The 20,458-nt window shown below is 37.7% G+C and overlaps 1 protein-coding gene across 1 annotated transcript in view; it reads right to left on the bottom strand.

Annotated features, from left to right (window-relative positions):
- Positions 1-19,681, bottom strand: part of RpL19 (ribosomal protein L19) — a 59,188-nt gene extending 39,507 nt beyond the window's left edge. The window contains exon 1 of the mRNA XM_081755469.1: positions 19,529-19,681. Within this exon, the coding sequence (XP_081611595.1) occupies positions 19,529-19,533 (5 nt within the window). The 5' untranslated portion in view covers positions 19,534-19,681. The remainder of the gene's footprint in view (positions 1-19,528) is intronic.
- Positions 19,682-20,458: the final 777 nt, after the last annotated feature.

The following is a 20,458-nucleotide window of genomic DNA, read 5'->3' as shown; positions in this document are numbered from 1 at the left end:
AGCTTTCTTAACTGCACGGGAAGACAACAAATGCGTACGTACTCACGGAGCGGCAAATATTTTATGGCACCATTTTTATTCTATGAACCGTTAATGCATACAAAAACTTTATATTTTCAAAGGAAACTATATACATTAATGGGTCATTTCAAAAAAGTGGGGACAACTGCCCCCCTTGCCCTTCCCTAATCGACGCCCATGAATCAGCCATCCGTTATTCTCTTTACATATTTAGAAGCGAATAATTTATATAGGACGAATCAACATTTACGCAATGTTACAATCAATATGCATGCTTATTTCCTCAGACCAGAACAAATCTGTACTAGAATTTAGAATCGGAAAATCGAATGTAACGGAAACTCAAATACGAATACGAACAATGCGCGAAAAGATCGATAAACGGCTCAAAATTACAGAAAATAAATCCAACCCATCGCAGAAATGTCGTTTTACATAATATTTACAAATCATTGACATTGGAAAAATTCATAAAAATTACCAGTGTATATTTTATCACTCCTACGGGTGGTTACGCGCATTAGCGAAAACTGACACGTTAATCATACATAAGGTATACACAAATTCACACACCACGACAGGAACCTTGGGCAACTCAGGGATACGAACCCCTAAATCCCAGTAAAATTATTGTTTTTATTATTCTTTTTGATTCCAGGCCCCCGGACATTTGTCTCCTATTCCCCCTCCCCTGTCGCCGGCCGTGCAAACTCGTAAACCATTATTAAACACAAATCATGTGAGTTATACGGCAAAGTAGTCCATGTGTTAAGAAAAAGAATTACTCGAAAACATGGTATTTTGATCCAGGCCCATAGCTAGGAAATGGCCAACGGAGGTGGAGCCCGCACCCTGCGACAATCCTCAACTCCCTTGACTGAAATTTTCATTTCTTTTTTAAACAAATATATGTTTAAAAAAGTAAGTAGTCAATAATTCTTATTTTCTTGGAAAGACACCATTACAGAATTTACATAAAATCGGTTTAACATTCCAAAATTCAAATCAAGGAACTGTTCTACTCATTATCTGCTTATTATTCGTTAATTTGCAATCAAATATTTCTCCGGATTTAACAACAAATACAATACCTTCACCAGCTGTGCTTATTAGCAACCTCTGTCATATTGCACTACAAGGCACTGTTGCCACGGTTCTGCCTCTGGAGTGGGCTGAAAAATAGTACCAAACTGAAACAAAAAGGGCTGAATTCATTATTTTATACCAGCGTAATGCATGGCTCTGTAACACGAAACTAAGAGAGGTGAAGTTCTAGAACACTCCCCCCCCCCCCTTCCAAGAGTACAAACCAAGAAAGTACTCTTTTCAAAACATCCAAATAGGAGTAGCTAACCCGAACAACCGTGGAAGTAGATGAAACTTTTATCGCACGTAGGAAGTTTAACAGAGACCGCAAATTAAAAGGGAACACAGTTATCATCTTCGTACGTATTGTAATGAAATCAAACGCTCCTCTATTTCGAAGTGACCAATAAACCAAAAAAGTATTATGGCCATATACAGAGAAAAACCCATTCTCCGGACAGCGTTATATTGTACAAATATACAGAATCCTTTCACTTTCTACAGAAATCAGTATGGAGCATACGTTATCCATATGCTACAAACGCACTGCCCTTAGATGTTACATCCTACCGTTGCAGGATACCTGACATCTAACAATTTTCCGTATATCACATGCATATACTTATGTCACATTTTCCAGCTACATGTTATATACGTCCACTTGTATGTGAGATCCTGACCGCCTATATTATTTCATATGGAAAGTACGTATAGATGGAACACTTATACGGAAAGTATTATAAAACATACGTTTTCAGTTACACGTCTGCTGTACGTTAAATCCAAAAACTACAGGAATTGCGCATGTAACTTGGCTTTTAAGTACGCCACCTACAATTTTTTCGAGTTTGTGTGTAAATAGTACGTTATAATAAAATATTAAAATATAAATAATTGCTCATTCTTGCTCATTTCACGACCGAAGGAGAATAATAGAATGTAAGAAGAATATAAGGTAAGTAAACTGCCATTTGAAAAAAAAAAAAAAAAAAAAGTAAAACCGGTCCAGGTACGACGGATGGGAATTCCAAGCAGGTTACCCACCGTCACTAACTGGTGTCCGTGGTCCATCGTATAGGGTCCTAGAACCTTCCCTGAAAGACATCAAAAGAAAGATGTAGGGAAAGTCTTACTGATCCTTTTGAAAATGTGACAAGTATTTGTTAAATAGTGCTGAATTGGGTAGAATAGTACCAACTTTTTAACAAAAGGGGCTGAAAATGCCAGCGTGGTACCAACGGGCCGATGAATGACAAAAAGGGCTGAATTTGGTACAACTGTACCAAGTGTGGCAACAGTGCTACAAGGTTATGCTATCGTTCTTTGACGTCAGAAATGAATGTCACAAAAATACAGCAGACGAACTTGTTTCTGATTGGTTATTAATTTCGGCATTTCTTTGATCTAACAACATATATTGTTGGCAAGCAATAATTCCATTGTTGAAAACAGTAAATTGAAACTTTCAGTTAAATATTATTTTATAATGTAAAATGTATTAAAATATAACCATATTGAATTAGAAATGAGTAGTTATGTGCAGATATACTGAATTTAGACCGAAATCGTTTAAAATAAAGATATTTTATATTTGAAATTAGGCCTATTATACTGACGTACAGGCCTTTACAAATTGTTAGTATACTTTTATTTCATAGTGTTGTTTTAAAACTCTCATACAGCTCACACACGAGCGATAAGCTGGTTTTTCTTATTGTTCATTTACAAAATAAGCAAAGATGCAGTGTTGAATTCAGGGATGTCCCCCGGAGATAATCCCTCCCCCGAAGACACATGAGAAAATTCACAAGATATTAATACTGGTATGATTTTCTCCAACATATCCATCCAGCATTATCCCCCCCCCCCCCGGAGAAGTTTCTAAATTCAACACTGCTCACACGGGTTTTTCGCAGACCGTCGACTTGGCGGCGCAAAACGGGGGAGGGAGGCGCGGAAGCGTAAAATCGCATTTTTTTCTTTAGGAAACTTTTACGAATTTTTTGTGACCTTAGTTTTCAAGGTATCATATTGAAATTTTGCATACGTATTCTGTGGACCTTTGACTATTTTTTATGAAAATATGAAATTTCCATGCCATGAACCCGTCATCACTAGCTCAGCATATTTCACTATATTGAAATTGAACAGTACTATACATCAGTCACGAACAAAGGCGTCCACAGAAAATTTCGCAGGGAGGGTGAAGAATACAAGCTTCCTTAATAAGTATAAACTTTTAATTTGAAAGCATAACTTCCTGTTATAGAAATTATTATTAACCTATGCAATTTTCCAGAGTGGTCGACTGACCCTTCGACCCCCTCTGCGGACGCCCATGGTCATAAATATCGTGAGGAATTATGCATTTTATTAATACCCAACCCCCTTGCACGTAACTAAAAGATACCGTCTTTAATGGTCACACAGGCCTACATGAAAGAATAGTTAGGCCTATCTACATCCTTATTGCAAACAGTGTATCACAAAAATTCAGTAGGCACACCTCGATGGCTCTATAAAGTTACTTGTTTTCATTAATAACAATTCAAAGTGCTCACAAAGCTGAACACAAACAAAAAATAAATAAATAAATAAATAAAATAAAAATAAAAGAAAAATAGATAAATTTATAATTTCGCTGTTACAAGCCAAAATTACAAGCCACACGACGTGTGATCCCCCCCCACGCAAATATAAAACAGCACAATCGTGATTCGTATGTATTCTGAAATAACTCTTAATGCTTCATATATTTTTTAATAATAGCATATGCATAATCTATCTTTACTTACCTCCTTAATCCTCAACCTCTTAAATCCAGCTGCCGGATCACAAGGTCCAAAATACACGCGTAGCACGTGTAAATACCACACAAGCACACATCGATGCGGCGCAGCTAACGTACATATATATATATATATATATATATATATATATATATATATATATATATATATATATTACTGAACCGGATGGTTAGCGCGTGTGCGTACGATGCACGTAGTCCCGGGTTCGATTTCCTGTGGACACTCAAAAGTTTTGGTGTTGGCCCAGAGAGTATGGAGAGGACAATTATGGAGCTATCTGTATTAAGAAGTAGCGGACTTCGGTCTAGAAAGCCGGCATTAACAAGTTTAGGTAGGCCCGGGTCCCAAAGGTTTTGTCGTACCAGCAGTGGCATGCGGTGGTTATGCAACCGGGCAACAGGTCGACATAGATAGGAAATATTGTGTAACAAAAAAACGGAACTGAAGTAAATGAGCACTAATAAAATGTGCTTTTAAGAAGTCAGAAAATTTCGTTTGTAGCTGATTTTTTTTATTATTATTAGAACAGTAGTACATGCACTAGCGGAATTGGGTTAAAAAACTAGGGGGAGGGGAATGCCATTACTTCAAATTGGTGGTCAAAAGGTCAAATATCTGTAAAAAGCACAGCCAATTAATCGTGTGTCGCAAAAAGTACTGCCGCCACTGAGTACAAATGCCTGTGGAATCCACACAGTTTTTGATTCCACATAGAAATACACGCATTAACCAAAATTCCACACATATTGTGGAATTCGACACACATTCGGAACTCTTCCGGCAGAAATACTCAACTACCGTTCAGCCTTTATATTAATCACGTGACTACCAAAACGGGATGCAGGGGCGCAGCACGGAGCGAATTCTGGAAATCGAGCAGCCATCGAACAAAACAAGTGTGTTAATCACAAAATGGTCCCGATTTCACTCCAGCTCAATTCATGGGCAGCACTAAATGACAAAAGAATATGAAGAACGTATGCGCAGCCCAAACCAGCAGAGCTAGATAAACGAAACCTGGAACGAAGGAGAGATCTGGGGGCGAAGCCCCCAACGACCAAAGCTATTTCGTATATAAATAAACCGGCTAAATAGCTAGGAATACAGCAGAACGTAAATTTTCCCCCGAGTAAAAATTCCCGGCTTTTTATCAAAATTCCTTGACTTTTCCAGAATTAAAAATTTCCCTGACTTCCCGGTTTTTCAGGTGAGTGGCCACCCTGTTATACCTTGTTCTGAGATATCATGGGCCTTATGCAGAGTCGTTCTGACGCGTGATTAGTGCCATACTAAAGAGTTCTACTAACAAATGATTCCTGCAATAGTCTGGCCTTTAGTATGACGTTAATGATACGTCAAAACTATTCTACATAAGACACTGCCCTTAATCTCCTGGTATGTACAGAGCAAAGCAAGGTTCTTAAAAAACTGTATTCAACAAGCTCTCCCCTCGAGCTGCGTGTGTGGGTGTGTGTCCGTTTATGACTGGGTATAACAAACGGTTCTGCGAAATCTAAAATATTTTAACAGCCGGTTCTACCGAACCAGTGCGAACCGGCTGAATAGCACCACTGGGTAAACACAATAAAATGACCAATACCGACTTTAGTTCCTCATTTTTTGCTTAATGTATATATTAAGCTTATTAGTGAATGTAGTAAGGATTTCCAGAATACAGATCTAATGCATTTTTGTTCACGACAGTTCATTTCCTTCCCATGGATGGGTGCGAACAGAGATACCTCAATGTGAGAATAGAGATAACTCCCGATGGCAGAAGCTTTAGTAAGTAAAACATTTTTTGCAGAAGAAACACTAGTGATTGTTAAAAATACGCTTTACGCGACGTAAAAAAACAGTTCAGACTATATTTATGCGAGCAGTCCGTGCATTTAAGGTATCAGGCAAGGCAGGCAAGCTTTACACTTTTCGGTTGGCTATATTGTCCTTTATCATCTGGCAATTTTTCTGCAAAAGCGCGGCAAATTTTCTGCGATCATATCGCAGATCGCGGCATGTTCTGCTAGGCGCTCACACTTAGAACCATATCAAAGGGAATTTTGAGGGGGTGCTGGTAATTTTACTTTCCAGAATTGACAACCCAACTTGGGCAGGACAGGAATGTGTAATTCCCCCCTTCCTTGAGTGTGATAAACACGTATTGTTTGATCAAATCTATAGTAAAATACTTATATAAAAAACGAAAAATCTTACGTCGGCGGAGAATCCCACCTGCCCCCAACCAAAATCTACAATAACGCTGGTTTTTGCTACAAACCATATAGACTTACGTCAGCACACTGCTTGAGCGTTTACATTTTGTTTCAAGGTTCAAAGGTTTGATTCCAAGCCATGTGCATTCATATAATGGACGACATTGGGAGACAGAGATTCAAATTTGGAGACAGAAGGATGATTTTCATTTGCAAGTTTAGAACTGGAGAAAAAAATGATCGGACAACACCCACATAATGACGAAGTTTGTGATTTTTGTGAAACAGAAGAAAATTTTCAAACTGTGAGGATCACATCAGGTAGTTGTCGAGTTAAGGTAGAGAGCTCTGTTTAGAGCATCAGATGATTGCAAAGGAGGAGAAAGATCTTAAGATCTGCGGAATCAAGAATTAAGAAAATCTTCAGCTTCCGAGACAGGTTTCGAACCAGGAACCTCTTAGCTAACGAACCATGACTATCCATTCAGCCACGGAGAATTGTACGGAGGCATTCATACTTTTCCTTAATACACACAAGGGAAGGTTACGCATTGGCTCCACTGAGATCCGAACGAGACAGTTTTGTTTGCATTTGATATGCTATAACTAGACGAATCCTAAAGTTATAGGTACCACCGGGCGGGATATCGTGAGTTAGAACATATTTTGTAATGTAAAAGATACAAAAATTAGCTGGCAGAATAGTTTGAACCGGGTCGTTTGTCCGGAAACGGTTGGGTAGATGGTTAACTCGGCGAACACGTATCCCATCATTTTCAAGGACACACCTTTTGGGGTATTTAAAAAAAAAAAAAAAAATCTTGCCCTAGGATCCTACATGGGGTCCAACTCAAACGTTTTAAATGGCAAGGAGGGTTAAGTAGCACATCGTTTCAAAGCTGTTGTGGAATGAAAGAAGAGGGAACAAGTCTCAACTCTGTATGATAACCCTGTGTAAAATATGAACAAAAACTTAATTTGAACAGTCTATGGTCACCTTGAATCCAAGATGGCCACTTAAAACTTATGTCGAAAGGATAGGCACTCCAAACTGCTAACGCTAGGAAAACCAAATTTGGCATTAATGTTGATCAGTAAGCGTAGGTAACGAAAAGATAAGAAATGTTCACAAATGTGACATCTGTAGTTCACAATGGCGAACTAATTTATGTATGATACAAACAGAATAGAAAATGAAAGTGGGAATAACAATGAAATAAATAATCGAAATGGTAAATAAATAAATAATTAAAAAAGTCTCGTGATGGTTACATTTGTATGCCATTCTTTGGTTTGGTCACAATTTTAAGCAATACCAAATATACAGAAAACGTTCATACCTGGCGAGCAGTACCAAACCCACGTGTAAATCATTTCGGTACATCCGGCTGCGTCAAACTTTGTTAGTTTGGTCACAATATTCCAATAAATAAACATTTATATACAAACTCATTTCTCACATGTGCAGCCCTATTGGATTACAGAGGATATGTCTAACTTTTTGTGGATATCTACTGTTGACAACAATGGTAAATAGCACATTTCGCTTCAGCTCCAGTGTTTTGAGCTGGACATGTGTTCGATACATAGTGCCGCATTTTCAACTCAAGATATCGCGTTTTTGAACATGGCTTGTCTTCCCGTCACCTATGATTGCTGATCAACATTCATGCCAAATTTGGTTTCCCTAGCTTCAGCAGTTTGGAGTGCCTAGCCTTTCAACATAGGTTTTAAGCGACCATCTTGGATTCAAGGTATCTATATACTTTTCAATTAAGTTTTTGTTTACATTTTGACCTGCCACCATTTTGCACTGGATTATCGTAGAGTCGACACTTGTAACATCTTTTTTCAGTCTACAACAGCTTTCAAATGATGTCATAATTAACCCTCCTTGCCATTTGAAACGTTGGATCCCGTCTGGGACCCTGTGGCAAGATTTTTTACCACAAAAAGTGTGTCCTTGAAAATGACAGGATACCTGTTCGTCGAGTTTTCCATCTACAAAACAGTTTTCGAATAAATGACCCGGTTCAAACTATTCTGCCAGCTAATTTTCTGTAGTTTTTATATTACAAAATATTTTCTAATATCCCACCCGGTGGCACGTATAACTTTGGGATTCGTCTAATTCTAACATCAAATGTAAACAAAACTGTCTCATTCGGATCTCAGCGGAGCCAGTGCGTGTTCTTCTCTTGTCAGACATAAATCACCTTTTGCGTACCTCTAGTGGAAAATGAAACAAATCGTCGTAAACATGATAGACTTTTGATTTTTTTTACCCAAAAAAAAGCAACAGAAATGCGCATAAGTGTCGCTGGGATGCGAACCTGTATGTTTAAAAAATAGCGCGTTTACCTCATTGTGTGTTAGATGAATGAATGGTTACTGTAAGGGACTCCTACGTGGATTGTCCTACGTTAGAATTCTGACCATACCCTCTTTTTTGTGTGTGCGCGCGCTCCTAGAGTGCATTTCAGTGCATTGAATTAAATGTAGTCGCAGCTAATTTAAGCCGAAATTAAATTGTGAAAAAATATGGGATTTGCCATTGCTAGCTTTCCTTTAACTTGCGAGGTTTCGACATCGATATTTAACCTTAAAACCTTGATTTAACCCATTTCCCTACGTCACATTACGACGAAGTTTTCCACAACGACGACAGTCGGGTAGTAATACAATATTTCATCGCTACTGTAACATATTTACGAGACTTCTGTAATATTACTCGTATGTATCTTTAGAAATTTTTGACTCAGAAGAAAACGCACAGTGGACCGTACGATGCAACATGGACTCCTATAGGAATTTCAAACTAATTTAGTATAGGTATAAATCACCATCTGAAAAATATGCTGGGGGGAGGGGGGATCATGACTTTTCTGTAAATTTTACCTAATTTTAGAGATATTAGACATTTTAGTAGAATATGTCCTCATATTGAATTTGAACCCCTCAAAACTTTTGATCCCTGAAATATACTCCTGCCTATTTTAGGAAGTGATCAAGGAGTAATCCTTCCCTGGAGCAACGACAGTTCCCCAGAAGTCATATCTCTGATAGTTTCCGATGTGATACCAGGATTTGTGCAATACCACTTTTCACTCTCACTAGGAATGTGCTTGAACCTGAACCGACAAAGTGGAAGTGATGTATATATATTTCCTGAAAGCTTGGGTCAAGGTAAGATCAAAACCAGTTACAAAAATTGGGGAGGTCTCAAGCACTCCGCTTCAGGGCAGCACGTTACTTATTTTTGTTAAAATCTTTAAGCGTGTCCATAAAGTCCGTTGCAACCCCGAAAAATGAAACGGTGAGACAAATTGAAAACAGAAAAACATGTCTTTCATCATTTCAAAAGTACAGCGTATTAAAGTAAAATAAATTGTCCCAGGGTCTCCCGCAGGATCCCAGACGAAATCCAACTCAAAATTTTTAAATGGAAAGGAGGGTCAGCTTGCATATCGTGTGAAAGTTGGTGTTAAATGAAAGATGAAAATCAAGTCGCGACTCTACGATAAGCCTGTGCAAAATAGCGGTGGGTCAAAATATCAACACAATCTTCATTGCAAAGTCTATGGCCTCTCGTGTGAATCAAACTGGGGTAGGTGTACAAACAAAAACATGGATATGTTATTATTTCAAAAGTATAATGATTCAAAGTAAAAAAAAAAAACTGTTCCATGGTTCCTCGCAGGGTCCTAGACGGGGTCGAACCCAAAATGTTGAAATGGGAAAGGGGTTCAAATTGAGTATCGTATGAAAGCTTATGTTAAGTGAAAGAGGAAACAAGTAGAATAACTAGTGATAATAATATAGATACTTTACTAAATTGACTAAAAATGTGTAAAAAAATGAAAAAAATAAAGAAATCGAGATTTTTTGACACACGTCTGTTGACTCTAGCAACATGAGTCATACCTCATTTCCTTCAGCGTAAGGCAGCCTTTCAAATGGTACCACTCAAATCTCGCTATCGTGTACCTGTGAAGAGAAAAATGGGGAAAAAGGGAATATTTTCTTTAAAAAAAAAAACCTTTTCCCATTTCGGACGAGATTTTCTCGCTTCTGGTACACGATAGGGAAATTTGAGTGGTACATTTCGAAAGCCTGTCTCATAACGAAACCAACGAGGTACAAACCATGATTATAGGGTGTCAGAGATTTATAAAAAACTTCAAATATACACTTTTTTAAAACCCATCGTCCATGTTTGTGACTTCACAGCCCCCAGACAGAGCACGCAAGGCTGCAAAATGCCCATAAAATATGTTCTATGATGCTGTTCTATATTTGAATGAATGCAAAAAATCCGGTCTAAAAAGCTTTACTAAAGACTTATAAAGCAAATTCCGAAAGTCGACGCCATGGCACAGGTGTTTGCAATCAATTTAAAAGGGTTAAACCAAAAAACGAAAAATGTTCGTAAAATCTTGATGAACATAGCAAATTCCGAAAGTCGACGCCATGGCACAGGTGTTGTGCAATCAATTTTAAAGGGTTAAACCAAAAAACGAAAAATGTTCGTAAAAGTGTAAGGGTTCGTAAAATCTTGATGAACACACATTTGTGGGTTATCACGTTTCACTCCCGTATATTATTCGTATTATGTTCAGACCTAAATTACCCATTCATTACTCAGAGAGATTATACTACAAAAGCAACTTTCTTAAAAAAATAAGTTTATCAATGTTTCTTTCGTGATTTTTAAAATAGTTTGTTATGCAATTGCAATCAAAGAAATTCTAAATATTATTTTGTGTTAATGATGTTAACTATTGATAAAATACATCGAAATGCCATACGTTTGTTGGGGGAGGGGGGTCATACAAACCCCTTGAGAGGGATTTATTGAAATCAGAAGTATCTTTGGTATCTATTTATGCATAAAAGGGTCAGAGCCAAAGTGGACTCAAATAATTCGTATCTTTAGTAGTCACTTTTCTTAGTGATATGCAAATTAAGTCGTCGTATTTCTTTAACATGGAGTAATAAAAGTCATAGTGAACTACCTTGGACTAAATTAGTTCTGTACTCTGCAGTATTTTGAAATTGTCCATATGTAATTCTGTATAATGGTTTCACTTGTGCAACTGTTTATCTTTTTGTCCTTATGAAATGACTTTTGACAATTATATTAACAAGTATGTAAAGATTAGTTCAACGTATTTTTATCATGAGTCCTTCGTGAGTGAGTCGGCAGACGTATCGCATTTGTGGCCAATTAGTCCCGGTTTCGAGTTCAAATGGAAGACAATTTATTTCGGAAAGCAAGCAACGGTTTGGATTCCTCTTTAAGCTTATGGTTCCCCTTCCAGCATAAACCGGTTGTTGCATAATGACACCAAGGCGAAACAAACTCATTTCTATCCTTACGTGATATAAATACATAAAGCAAATTATTTAACCCTTTTAAATTCTCGCCTCTTTAGGCGCTTTTCTTGAGTCTCAGATAATCAGCAACAGCGTCATCCCTATTTATCCTAGGATCATGGTTTATACCTCGTTTTTCTCAGAATGGAACAGCCTTTCAAACGGTATCACTTACATGTCCCTATAATATGCCAGAAGAGAATTATTTGAGGAAAAATCGGAATTTCTTATTACCACAAAAAAAAAAAAAAAAATCTTCAAAGTTTGGTGCCCCCTGAGGCTCTACCTGGTCTGCGCACAAACCTCAAAAAATTTGGAAAAATACTACGTAGTGTACTAATTACTTGTGACAAATTCGAATTTCCTGTCTTGAATAGTAAGGGCGGGAAAAGTTTTTACCCATGTTGAGAGAGTATCGAAAAAACGCCCAAAATTTCCCTAACATGCACCCTATAAATTTTAAAAAATTTCTGACACGCCCCTAATAATCGTAAAATTATGGTTCATACGTCGTTTTGTTCAGAATGAAGTAGCCTTTCAGATGGTATCACCCGCATGTCCCTCGGATATCCCTAAGGAGGGAAAATTTGAGGAAAATAGCGATTTTTGCTGGAAAAATCCCTTTTTTCCGGTTTGGAGCCCTATGACGCGGCGCCGGGTAAACATAGAGACCCAGAAATCACTTTCAAAAATACTACGTAGTGCACTAATTGCTTGTGTCAAATACCAATCTCGTATCTTCAACACTAAGGACGGGAAAAATATTTTCCTCTTCTGGGAATATTCCAAGAATGTCCCAGAATACCCTACATAAATTTCAAAAATTTCTTGACAAGTCCCTAATTATCGTAGGATCACGATTGAAACACCATTCTCTTCAGAATAGAGCAGGGTTCCAGATTGTATTAACCTCATGTCCCTCGGACGTCCCTAAGGAGAGAAAAATTTTTGCTGAAAAATCCCTTTTTTCCCCGTTTTGGGACCCTCTGGTGCTTCCTTGGGTAAACATACAGATCTGGAAATCACTTTCAAAAATACTACGTAGTGTACTAATTACTTGTGCCAAAAACCAATTTCCTATCTTCAATACTAAGGACGGGACGGGAAATAAATTTCCCGCTTCTGCGAATATTTCCGAAATTTCCCAAAGATACTATACAAACTTCAAAAATCTCCTGACACGTCCCTAATTATCGTAGGATGATGATACATACGTCGTTCTCTTTAGAATAGAGTAGGCATATAGATGGTATCACCCGCATGTCCCTAGGACGTTCCTAAGGAGGTTACAAGTGAAGAAAATAGGGATTTTTGCAGAAAATTCCCTTTTCTCCGTTTTGGGGCTCTCTAGCGCGGCCCAGGGTTAACATAGAGATCTGGAAATCACTTTCAAAAATATTACTTATGGTACTAATTACTTGTGCCAAATACCAATCTCCTAGCTTCAATACTAAGGGCGGGAAAAATATTTTCCTCTTCTGCGAATATTTCCGAAATTTCCCAAGGATACTATACAAACTTCAAAAATTTCCTAACACGTTCCTAATTATCATAGGATGGTGATTCAAATGTCGTTCTCTTCAGAATCGAGTAGACTTTCAGAAAGTACTACTGAAATGTCCCTATCATGTAGCAGAGCGGAGCAAGAATCACGAAAGTGGGATTTTTGGTCAAAAATATCCCTATTTTTACCCTTTTGTCCCTCTGAATCCCCCTTCTATGTTGACGGAGAGATCCGAAAAAAATTCTCATAAAAACTAATTGGTCCGCTGATTGTTTAGGGAAAATGTTAGGATTCTAGGATTAAAGAGAATCTAACCAAAAAATGTTGAAGTTAGACCTCAGTAAAAAAAAGGGAATTTGTAAAATGATGACGTCATACCCCCCCTATGTTCTGACGCTCGGAAGCGTATAGACCCTTCCAAGGCTTTCTTGAATGCCCCCTCTCTTGAAAAAAAAAAGGAACTTAATAGCATTCTTAGTTCTCTTTTAATCGAATCTTTAAAACACTACAATATCGGTCAAAAACGACCGAAAAAACTTAAAAGGGTAAAAACCTAGTTTAAACCAAAAGACCAAGTTTAAACCCAAAAAACCGCGTTTTCTGGTTTTTTCAATAAAAACCATGATTTTTGCCAACCCTGCCTCTAGGCTAGGAATGTTTCAGTGTCAGATGGTAATTTATACGTATACTAAATTGTTGCATGTTGCGTCACACGGCCATTGTATTTTTATTTCTGAGTCAAAAATTTCAAAGATAGGCCTATATAAATATATTATAGTAGCACTGGATATTATACTACCACCCGACTGTCGTCGTTGTGCAAAACTTCATCGTATAATATAAGGAAGTGAGTTAAATTAAGGTTATAAGATTTAGTATCAAAGTTGAAACTCCGAAAGTTAAAGAAAAGCAATGTAATAATAAATCTCATATTTGCAAATAATTTCGGCTTAAACTAGCTGCGACTACAATTTCAACACTGAACTTCTGGAATGCACACTGAGTATAGCTTAAAAGATCGGGATTCGAACCTAAGACCATCCACGCACGAGTCCCTTACAGTAACTATTCATCTAACAAAGACGTAAACGGCTTTTTTTTTTTTTTTTTTTTTTTTTTTTTTTTTTTTTTTTTTGTAAGTTATAGGTTCTCATTAAAGAGAGACTCATGCGCATATCCACTGCTTCTTTTTAAAACTATTTTCAAAAGTCTAACATGTTTAAGATCTGTTTCACTTTTTATTAGAGGTTCGCAAAAGGTGGTTATATCTGAGTATTTGGTACTACTTTATCAAACGATTCTATCAAATCTAACTCAATTAACACAGTAGTAACAACCCTTTCCTGCCTTAAAAAGTTGAAGTTGTTGTTGTTGATTTTAGTTTAGAGTCTCTTTCGGCAGCGAGACTATATGAGACTTGGACCTACCTACTGGTTAACGTACCTTAAAAAGTGTTCCTAAACACGAATAAATCAATTATGCATCCTGCAACTAATCTACAAGAGGTGAACGGTGCACACATCGAGTCAACTTTTTGGAATATTCCATTGTGTTAGTTTCGTAACGTCGTTAAGGAAAAGTATGAATGCCTGCGTCGAATTCTCCGTGGCTGAATGGATAAAGTCATGGTTTGTTAGACAAGAAGTTTGTGGTCGGAAACCTGTTTCGGAAGCTGAAGTTTTTTAAAGTTCTTAATTCCGCAGAGCTTTTCTGTATGACGGAACTATCAGCAAATGCTGCATTATGAGCTCTTTACACCTGGTTAGACCATTACATTTGGTCTCTACTCTCAGCAGCTGCAAAGGGTGCACCGTGTACTACTGCAGAAAAGGTGGTCAATCGCAAGTGTGTGCTAGTCCTGCACGACAATGCTACGCCACCTGTGGCAAAGGGGACCAGAGTGGGAGAGATTGTGCCATGCACTATATTTACCGAACTCTGTGCTAACAGATTACCATCGATTTCATTCCCTCAAAATTTAGCTCCTTTGAACATTCTTCGCAAATAAGAGATTCCTGCCAAACGCGCTTATTAACTTTGAATCCACGATACTGTGCAGCTGTAGAAACGTTGGCGAAAGGTGTTGGATGATGGAGTTTAGTCTGAAACCTACAGGTACTGTTTTGTTCTTTTTATCACTGCTTCAGAACGGCAAGAACTTTTTCGGTTACACTGCATAAACGATATGTAACATCTTTTTAGTTAAAAGTAGAAATTCCTACTGTCAGATATGAATGAAAAATTAACGACAGCTTACTGGAGATAACTGAGAGTGTAAATACTTTTAAGAGTATTATCACGAACAAAAGACAAGTGTTGACTTACTATATAAAAATCATTACAAAATAAGTGAGTGCATATGAAAGATGATTGAGCTGTAATATACGTAAAAACATCTTGCCCTGCGGGTTTCTAACCCGCCTTCACTAGGTAACGCTCGCTAAAGGAACCAATCTAGCTACTGACCTTTGTGGCGGGAGGGACTTGTGTTCTAGAACCTTCCCAAGATGACTATTAGATGCTACTTTTCACTGGCGTCATACTTCTGCACAGTGTACAGAACCTGTACTTTATAAATGCAGCGTTACTAGTATGAAACTATGACAAGTGCTACTGAAACTAGTTATTACCAAAACTCACCGTACACGTTTACATTTGGCGCACCACTAGAAAAAATTGTTAAAAATTATAGTTCTTTCATTAATTTTCTTCCTACTAGATTGGATTTCCACTGGGCGACATGAAAATATCTCACTTGGCATAGATAAAATTCACGGGGACCGCCAGAAGTAACTGTTGAAAAATTACAATTGTTTTACGACTTGCATAGAAATACGGCTTCCATATGCGAAGCATATAGAACTACACTTCAAAAAATACCAACCAATCTGTGTTAGGTGGCCACAAAGCATCAACGCTATCTAACCGAGTGAGGGTAGGGAAAAGCTCGCGGGCCCGCGTATTAGGGAGGCGCGTCAGCGACGGTGGGTTTTGCATAAACGAGGGTAGTGGGAAGAAGCAAACTTGTGCAGATGTAGTTTTGGCGCACCACGTTTTGGAAGATTTACAGGCAAAATTCAATACTTCCCATAAAAAGACGTTTATGAGGAACAAATTTCTGCAGGCGACACAAATATAATGCTATATAGCTGTATTTTTAGATTTGCAAGTGTAGAGTTATTAGTGTAAAATCATTACAAGTGCATCACGACGGATAATATGAGTGAGTGTATATGAAAGGACTACTAGATGCTATTTTCCACCGGCGGCATACTTCTACACAGTGTAGAGAACATGTATTTTTTAAGTATAAAACCATGCCAAGTCCCACTGAAACTTTATTATTACCAAAATCACTGCTTCCCACTACCCTCGTTTATCCGCATACCCACCATCGTTGTCGCGCCTGCTTCCTACAGACCTATCCCGCGTCAATACGCAGGCCCACTACCTACGCCCTGACTTGGTTCGCGCTTGGCCACCTAGCACGTGATGGTGTGTTTGAACTGTAGTTTTATGTGCTACACATTCGGAAGCATCGGAATTCCTATACGCAAATCGTAAAAGAATTTTAATTCTTCAACAATTTTCTGGCGCGCCTCCCTCCCCCCCAACACCTTTTTTTAATCTATGCCAAGTGAGATATTTTCATGACGCCTAGTGGAAATCTCCTAGAAGCCAATAAGGGCAAGCCTTTACTTCAAGCAAGGCAGTAACAATAACCAATTCATCTGTATCTGTTCCCTCAATTATAGTTACAGCTCCCAAGGAGGAGAGAGAGAAAACAACATGCCCTACGGGGCTCTAACCCGCCTTCACTCGCTCACGCTCGTTCGGCAACACACTGTACTGACAGAATACCACTGCCTTGACCAAAGTAAAGTTACCGCCAATAAGAACATCAGGAAAAGAATCATAATTTTTCAACAATTCTTTCTAGTGGTGCGCCAAAAGTAAACCCGTACAGCTGATACTTCAGATTTACCATCCCTTTATAATATATTTTTGCAAAATATATGTTTATGAAATAAATGACACTAGTATTATAAGCTTAGTAATTTAAAGAAATAGCCCTTTGTGACCCCCTGAAATTCATTGTCATAAATGGGGCATTGTCATGCCGCTTAGTGTAAACCTTTCGGAGGACAATAACAATTCAAGTGTTCGAGGAGACGGTTTTACCGAAAACAAAATGCGATGTGAAACACTTTTCGTACAAGAATAATGTGAATAACTTGTGCCATTGGATATTATATTGAAGTACATTTTGAATGGTAGTAAACGTACTCTGTGTAACTATTTACTTAAGCCGAAGGCGGAGGAATACAAGAATTCGAATAAGGTGATGATAAACGGCGGGAATGTTCTGTTAGTGGTAGCAATGGACGTTTGCGATGGACTTAATTCCCAAACATACAGTTTTATTACAAAGAATTGCGTGAAAACCCGTCATATTATGAAGTTCGTGCAGCGTCATGGTATGTTGAAAAGTAAAATCGGAGTATGTTTAGTACAAGGGGTCCAGAAGCACCTAAAAAACACAAAATTTACAGGAGAAACGAATGATGCAAGTACTTAGACGTAACATAACGTAACCTAAAACATAAACAAACCTAATATTAGTAGAAATAACCGAAATTCTGTATCTTTTTGGAAACTTATGTGGGACCCCTACACTATAACAAACTAACCTAACCTAACCAACCCTAAACTAACCGAATGTGAACAGAAAATACCCCTGGACCCCTTCTGCTAAACATAGGCCGTAAAATCAAGTGCGAATTGTGGAAAAGTAAAAATTCAGAACAGATAAATATCTCCTCGCAGCGGACCATTTGTACAAGGGAAAGCAGTAAAGCCACATCGAGGGTAAAAATTATTAGGATTATTTAAGTGTTTTTGAATGTAAAACCTACTGTCGATATGGCATTTATTCCGAAGTTGGGCGTCCGCTTTCGCCGTTTTTTTCGCTGTTATCTCCTTTGCACACTTTCTGCAATTTGTTACAAGGTTCATTAATCCGTGCTCTTGACAAACTTTTAACAGATTTTGGTCGTTACCAACGTATTGCTTCACAAATGTTAAAACTGTTACTTTACTGCCCTTGTACATTCGCCATGTTGATAACATAAATGCTCATTTATTTCCCACAATGCAACTCTTTTGTTACCTTGTGCCAAGTACCTGCTCGCCGTATAGTCCAATTTTTACAACATCTTATATATAACAAAAACAGAGCTTTCGAGAGACATATATATTATCAAGCACACAAACGATCAAATTACTCATATCTTTCCTGTAAATTTTAATGATTTTGCTGGAAACGGACGCCTAACTTTGGAACTTAACCCGCCGATGTTATATATCTTATCACTATCCTCCTTTATGCGTATGCCACCCGTCGCTGACGCGCCTGCTCCCTACGGACGCACCCCTCGTGCCCCTGCTGCACTCCGGCCCTGACTGTTAAATAACATTCCTGCTTTTCAGTGGCCACCTACACAACTTTGTTAGTGGGTTATGCACTAGCTTCTCATTTAGTTAATGTTCTCTCAAAAGAATCGGAAAATGCAATAAATGTGTGAACATTTGGTAGAAACGTATGCTCGAGTAATGAATTAAAAAAATGGTCTATGTTTAGCAGGAGGGGTCCAGCTGTTTTCTCAAAAAAATGTTACAATTTTGGTAATTTCTGTTCACATTAGATTAGTTTAGGGTGGATAGGTTAGTTTAGGTTAGGTTAGCTTAGTTTATGTTATATTAGTGTATGGGTCCAGCATAATTTTCCAAAAAAATATACAATTTCGCTTATTTCTACTAATATTACGTTAGTTCAGGAAAGCTTAGGTTAGATTTGGTTATGTTATGTTGCGTCTAAGCACTTGCATCATTCATTTCTTCTCTAAATTTCGTGTTTTTTACTTGCTTCTGGATTCTTGTACTAAACATACTCCAAAAAAATAAATTGTAATATTTGAAGTATTTCGAATGGGTGTTCCTAAATTTGACCTGCACGTTAGATACTGTTCTTTGTAGATTAGCACTTCAAATTACCTTTCCGATATATTGACAGACATTTTTTAATCTGGATCTCATATTATTGCTTTGGTAATTTGTATATAACAGAACATCAGGACTCGAGTTAATCAAAAACACACTATCTATATGGGCCAATATGACAAATTTTCATGTAAGTACGAAAACAAACTAATGTGTATCCAAAATATGTTGACATACTTTAGATAAACAGAATGCTTCCTTAACACCAATATTGTATTACAATCATACGTAATTTATGAATATCCCAATTGCAAAAGATCACTTTCATCAATTACACAAAAGGTTACCCTTAGTACGTTCCTGCCAACGGCGTGCGAGGCACATGGACGCGATGTTCCACAGATTTCAACGCATTAGAACAATAACTGACAAACAATTCCTACATCAACAATGTAGTTGTTTTCTTAGGGCTAACCAACTGAAATAATCTCAGAGACAGAACAACTTTCATAACATACCTCATTTTATCTCACTGTATTTTCACGCGTTGTCTTGAAAAATGGACGACTTTAACACGTACCGACCGGAAATAGGAACGCATGCACGGTTGCCAACGAACAGTTAACATTTCGTACTTAGATCAGAAAAGATAACACTAAAAATCACTAAATATTAACACACCTCACATATGTAGATCTATCTATCTATATTGAGCCTTATGCAGAGTCGTTTACAAACGTGATTAGTGCTACACTAAAGAGTTCAACTAATATAAGTCTCCTACAGTTGTCAGTTGTTTAGTATGACGCTAATCTTACGTCGGAACGACTCTGCATAAGGCGGATTGTATCAATATTACACTAAATAAGTAGATTGGTAAAAAAAAAAAAAACAAAAAAAAAACGATTAGTAACAAACACTGCTTCTGGGCAGGGGCGGATCCAGGGACGGATCGCTCCCCGCACGAGAATTTTTTTTTATTTTATATATAAATAAAAACAAATACCAGAGTTTAGGGGCGGTATTCAGAGAGAATTCGTTAATCGACGTTTAGTCTCAGACTAGCTAGTAAGTATACTAACTCTTACTAAGGAAGGTGCACGTTATGGTATTCAGAGTCTACTTTGGCACAACTAAATTTATGATTTGGGTATGATTAACTTATATAAACCCAATGCATCGGGTGAGAAATAAATGTGGCAACTACGGAAAAGTAGAGGAGCGCGTGCGTAGTCTGTAAAAATGAAAATATATGAAATACGAAATGTAGTGTCGCACGCTAAACCGTGGGTAAAAGATTAGCATCTGCTCTAGATTAATTAGTCACATGTGATTAACTTCGTCAAATAGTACGTCCTAATCAGAGACTCTGAATACAATTTGGATAACCAACCTTTGTCAACCACGTAGTATGACGTTAATCAGTCTTCAAAACGACTCTGCATATG

The sequence above is a fragment of the Thermobia domestica genome, chromosome 4 (genome assembly GCF_964235325.1).
Source record: "Thermobia domestica chromosome 4, izTheDome1.hap1.1, whole genome shotgun sequence".
Lineage (NCBI taxonomy): Eukaryota > Metazoa > Arthropoda > Insecta > Zygentoma > Lepismatidae > Thermobia > Thermobia domestica.
This window is presented reverse-complemented; position numbering and strand designations above follow the sequence as displayed.